Genomic DNA, 6,000 nt, shown 5'->3' on the forward strand with positions numbered 1-6,000 from the left:
AAACATCTGCAGCAGTACACAACACCCTTGTTTTACTGAGGAAAAATCACGACATCCTTACACAAATCGAACCGCTGTGCAATACTCAAATAATACAAAGCCATACAAAAACATTTGCTTTTTCGATCCGCTATTGCATTTGTTTTCCGAAATGTTGCCTCTATGCGGTCTAGTAGCCGTGATGTATTATTTTTCAAAAATTGGCCTTATGAACCTGCCCACATGACATGGCCTAAACATCTACCCTATCAGCTGCTTCGTTTTTTAATGATTCTTGTTTTGGGCTACAGAAGCTCTTCACGTTATCCCATAATTATGACATAGTATCTGTGAGATAATTAGGTCATAGTTACAAGATAATTATCTCATAATTACGAGATATCTATCTCATTATATTATAGATAAGTTATCTTGTATATCACCAATAGGGGTCTATTTTTTATTTTATTTTAAGAACATTTTAAAGTAGTCTCTGGCCACTCCCGTCCCCACTTCCGTCTGAGCCCCTTGCGCGCCTGGGCCCCTACTTTCCCACGTGACAATAATGCTGCTATCCATTTGACCTTTTGTGGTGGTACGCCAACCTGCTCAACGAGAACGACCTGGCTCTTCCCACCTTAAAAGTGTTCCAGTTTTGTGTGCGACGAGTGGGAGAATAATGGACGCCTGGAGGTGGCAGCAGTAGTAGCAGGCAGGTCATCGTTGTTAGCAACGTTAGGTTCTTTAGCAAACCAGCTCGAAAAACAAAACTTTACATTGTATTGCACAAACAGCAAGACCGTGCAATGCACACATTGGTGACCGAATTAAAGCAGCAACGTAATCAAGTGTGTAAGAGCAGTGTACATCGACATTAAAGACACCAACGTGGAACAAAGAGAAAGAAAATACATCTCAACTTTATTAACTACGGGCGCAGCCATCTTCGTTCGTCGAGCGTCACGGGGATCGTTCGCGACTCGGTTACTCATCAGAAGCCCCAGTGAGAGCTTGATATCACCAAAGAAAAGGAGGCGTGCCTCAATGCCGCAATGCATCAATGCCGCAAGAAAGCTGGGAGATCCGACTAGGATGGTGGGCATACCAAACAAATGGATAGCACCATGAGCCCCTTGCACGCCTGGGCCCCTACTTTCCCACGTGACAATAAATTGCCTGTGTACTCGGCTGTCCTCTGGCTTCCCCCCACACTACAGGATATCAGATTGCCACATGATTAATATTTGCTGCTATATACATCATATTTCTGTCAACGGATATGGCGGAGTCCTCTGGTTCTGGGTCGTCTCTCTATAGGCAAAACTCTGAGCTGGGGAATCACTGTGACACTGAAAGAATCAACGTGTCCTGATCCCCAGGGAAGACCTTCGGTCCTCCTCCACGAGCTGGTGTACGGGCAACCTCCTCCCCGAGGCCAACGTACTGTTAGATAACGCTTCTGCTCCCGCACCCACCTGCCAACACGACCTCCTCCGTGGTTTAATTGAATACATTAAGTTATGGCTTCAATTTGACAGATGGTTAACTTACCCATGTGCAGATGTCCGCCGCCATTCCAGGCTGTCACCACATTAATTGTGGTGTTAATGGCACCCAAATTGTTGCCCAACTATAGGCCTAACTTATTTTCCCACAATGATATGAGTTTGAATCCCATATCAAAAAAGGTTTCCTTCATTTCTTGAATTTCACCTGGGAATGAGGTGATACGAAGCTAAGATAGTGACTCCAAACATATTCATCAACAGGTGTCACTGTTTTACATGCTACACGTGGATGTATACCTGGCATGTTTGGAACAAAGGCACTTTTTGTGCAACAAAGGAAATCATTGTTGTGGGATTCATTTATCCTCAAATAAACTTGTTATTTATTTTGTCGTTTGCCTATTATTTTGTTTCTTTCTTTCTTTTGCACTGCTTCACCTCCTCTGACTATATTCATATGCAATTTATGGCAAAGTCAGACGTAACAATCCATCTTATTTATTGTTTAGATTATTTGATTCATCTTAGCTATGGCCTAAAAAAATAAGTCTCTTAACTCTTAACCATGTCTATGATTTTATTGTGAAGTTGCTCCAACAGAAAAACCCTAACCACACCCAACTCTGACTTTCCACTGACTTTCCGATTCCTTGATCTGTCAAACACATTTCCCTCCTCCCCTTTATGTAACTTCACTTGGAGAATGGGATTCCTAGTGGAACGATGATTACAACTTACATTTTTAGCAGGAAAGTCACACAAGCCACCATGTCCGGTCCGTTAATGTTACGTCACTTTTTGTTAAAGTCCCACTTTTGTTTTACTGATGATCTGCCCCACCCCCCACCCTTCCTCTCTCCTATCCGTCGGTTAAAAAGGCCATTCATCCGTTAGCTCGGTGAAGTAAAGTGCCCTCCCCTTGGAGGGACGCAGAATGGGTTGATGCTCCCCTAACACCGGCCCTGCTGACATATTTAATACTGGCTTAAAGGAGGAATGTGACCATTAGCATAGCACATGTTCACACACTTTAAAATAGCCATTCTCTGATCTGAAAAAATATTATTTAAGGAAATAAAAATACATAAACAGAGTGTATGTACAGAGAACATTTCGCAACCATCCCCGGTTTCGTCCGTGGCTGAAATGCGACCAGGAGCTTCCCTAAACGGACTGCAAGACCAATGCGGAGGAGTTGAGAAATGATGACCAAAGACAACGCTTTGAAAAGTGCAATAAGAGGATGTCAAATAAGGAACAGCAACGTTTAAACATGCTATATTTCTGTCTGGTACAAGAGTGTCACAATGTTTACCATCAGTATGGGGGATCACAAGTGGAACAGAAACAATAGGAGCATCAGACGCACTTAAAGACCGAGGTCTTTAAGTGTGTCTGATGCTTCTGGTGTTTCATTTCATTAACCTGGAAAAGCACCTTTAAGATAATAATAACATTTTATTTTTACATTGCTTTTGCATTCATTATGAGTTGTCAAACCAACACATCATCTCTGCCTTTTCATTTGAGTCATCTCGTCGAACTTGTCCAAGCACATCTTTCCAGAGAAATGTTTCACTTCAGGAGAACATTTATTCAAATCAATCAAACAAATTCTCTTGTTCGGTGAGCATAAGTGAGCTGGACAATGCTGGTGCAGCCAGCCTCCGTTTGATGAGCAACATTCCAGTGTGAAATCCAAAAGACACTTCAGAGTTTGACTTGCGGTTGTGAGAGGAGGGGTTTTGACGATGCTCTGACCACACAGGCTTGGTGCAATCACAAAAAACGATTATCTGTTAGAGAGAGAGCGAGAGAGAGAGAGAGAGAAAGAGAGACACACACTCAAAGACGGAGAGAGAGAGAGAGAGAGAGAGAGAGAGAGAGAGAGAGAATGCCAAAGAAGGGCATGAATGTGTTTGTTCTAACAATCTTACAGCATTGCTTGTTCTCACTGTGATTGTAATAAACATGCTTGTGTTATTCATTTTATTACCAGATTTCTGTTTCTGTAACATTCTAAAATGCACACCTCAAATATAAGCATACATATTTCCATAAAATTCAGAATAACATTTCATCACCCATCAATCAAATTTCTCATGCACAATTTATTTGGTCAATCATAAAACATTGTGTGTGTGTGTGTGTGTGTGTGTGTGTGTGTGTGTGTGTGTGTGTGTGTGTGTGTGTGTGTGTGTGTGTGTGTGTGTGTGTGTGTGTGTCCATTATTATTACCTGTTCACGTTGACTCCTAACACACCCCTGTGTCCCTGTGTCCCATGCTGCCCCACCATGTCAGTGCACATCACTTGCAGCCTTTGTCCGTATCTGACCCTTGACCTTTCCCAGAATGCCACGGGTCACCAAGGAGGCCTTTGTGCCAAAGCTCTCCTCACTGTCCGTGTCGCCATAGCAACTGGAGGTGGCCGGCGAGTGGCCCAGGATGAAGAGCGAATGGCTGGCGTCTATGTGTCGGGGGGCCGCCGGGAGACGGCCGGGGGGCGACGGAACGCTGCTCTCAAACAGTTCACTGGAGTCCCGGTCCTCCGCAGCCCCGCCCTCTCCCTCCTCCTCCTCCTCCTCCTCCTCCCCCTCCTCAGCCTCCTCCTCGTGGGCCTGGTCCTCAGGCGAGCGGCCGGTCTTGTTGTGGGCCTGGTCCTCCAGGAGGCCGACCAGGAAGTTGATGTACTTCATGGCGAGCCGCAGGATTTCGTTCTTGCTCAGCTTCTTGTCGGTGGGGTGCGTCGGGATGAGCTTCCGGAGCTCCGAGAAGGCGCCGTTCACGTTCTGCTGGCGCCAGCGCTCCCGACTGTTGGTGAACACGCGGCGGGCCAGCTTCTGAGGAGGGCCTGGTACATGGTGCGCACACACACACACACACACACACACACACACACACACACATGTCACACACGTCAATGCACACACAGGCATGCACACCCCAATCACAGGCAAACACACAAATACACACAAATGTACAGAACCACAAACACATGCATACAAAAATTCCAAGCAACGACACCACAAACACACGTACCCACCCACACAAAGAGAAGACGGGGAGGCCGCAATGTGTCAAACTCAGGACCTGCTCTTTGAGATACAATCATTTCACTGGAACACACTCAGACTCACAGTCATTGAGTTCCATCTCAAAGTGGGAAGAGGGCCGTCTTTTAATCCTGCTACTGGGGTAGATACCATAGGTACCTGCAGGCCCTAGGTAGGAACTACAAACAATGAAAAAAACAAAACACATAACAAGAAGCAAGAGTGAAAGAAAGACATTAATTAAATATTGAAACTATATGTGGCCACACAAGAAAGGTATTCAAGGTATTTGCATTTGCAAGGGAAAGTACAAAATAAATACAGAAGAATTGGCATCAAACAATGACCATGTCAAGTCCCTTCAGCTTGTGAAGAAGAAGAAAAAATGACCAGCTTCATGAGTAGCTGCTTTAATTCTCTTGTATGTAAAAAAAAAAAAGAAGGAAGAATTGTTTAAAATACAATTATTCTGGGGTCACTTTGAATAGATGGAGGTGAGGAAGCTGGTGTGGGCTTTCAAAATGGTGGCTACAGTCTTATCTTTACGAGTAAGGGCTCACAAAGCGTTATGCTTTAAGTTATATTTGCCAGAACCTCATGTTTACATTTATTTAAATGCTAAATAGAAGTTTAGTTTTTATGTTTAACAGAGATGGTGATAACGTCATTCTGCCAGTATTTTACAATATTATCAAATACGTACATCATGATTCAACATTTTGAATCATTGTATGAGGAAATGACGATGATGATGATGATCAAAGGCTTTTGAGCCATCACTAAACTTTCCGCAACAAAATGAAAAGCAACAGCGTTGAAAATGAGCCAATGGGTCGGTTAAGGTATGCTTCACAGAGTTTTAGCCCCAGTATCTTTGTATGGTGTGTGTGTGGGGGGGTGAATGGTGTTGTTTCTCACCTGGTGAAGAAAGGGTGTGTGCTCAGGTACTGGAGGGGGAACAGGTTCCCCGGGGAGGGGCCATGGGGCCCCCCTGGGCACCCACCCAGGCCCCCCGTGGACAGGGAGGTGAGCTGGGTGAGCCGGACGGCTCCGGGGGGGCCGGCCAGGCGGGACGGGGGGATGGGGTGCAGGGCCGTCAGCGGGGTGTGGGGCAGCGGGAGGCGGGGCTTGCTGTGGCCCAGGCTGATGACGGGGATGTGGGGGGGCAGGGGGGCGGGCGGGGCCCGGTCGGAGGGGGCTGCTGCCGCTGCGGGGGTCTTCTGGGACGCCGTGGATGTGGTCGTCGTCGGCAGCAGAGGCGGAGGGGAGGACCGCGACGACGGTGGGAGACGGCGGGGCGCGGCCGGCGCTCCTGTCGTCATCTTCGCGCCGGCGGCCTCGCCTTCTGCGCGGGGGCTGGGAGATGCGGTCGTCGTGGCGACGGGTCCAGCTGGGGGGACGTGGTGGTCGTCGGGGTGGGGGCTGCTGGACGAGGCCCGCAGAGGGGTCCCGGGCCCCT

At 46.9% G+C, this 6,000-nt stretch overlaps 1 protein-coding gene across 2 annotated transcripts in view; it reads right to left on the reverse strand.

The window, feature by feature from the left end:
* Window positions 1–2,986: 2,986 nt before the first annotated feature.
* lyl1 (LYL1 basic helix-loop-helix family member) overlaps window positions 2,987–6,000 on the reverse strand; it is a 5,556-nt gene continuing 2,542 nt past the window's right edge. Inside the window, exons 2-5 of one of the 2 annotated variants that reach the window (XR_014633284.1) lie at window positions 5,460–6,000; window positions 4,626–4,720; window positions 3,726–4,339; window positions 2,987–3,283 (exon numbers count right to left, since the gene is read on the reverse strand). The exon at window positions 5,460–6,000 is cut by the window's right edge and continues 890 nt beyond it. Coding sequence is in view for 1 of the 2 variants with exons in the window: in XM_084465715.1 (XP_084321841.1) it covers window positions 3,786–4,339; window positions 4,626–4,720; window positions 5,460–6,000 (1,190 nt within the window). In the remaining variant the exon portion in view is untranslated. Of the gene's footprint in view, window positions 4,340–4,625; window positions 4,721–5,459 lie in introns of both variants that reach the window. The other variant, XM_084465715.1, reaches the window with a different exon arrangement.

The sequence above is a fragment of the Micromesistius poutassou genome (genome assembly GCF_964030765.1).
Source record: "Micromesistius poutassou genome assembly, chromosome: 3".
NCBI lineage: Eukaryota > Metazoa > Chordata > Actinopteri > Gadiformes > Gadidae > Micromesistius > Micromesistius poutassou.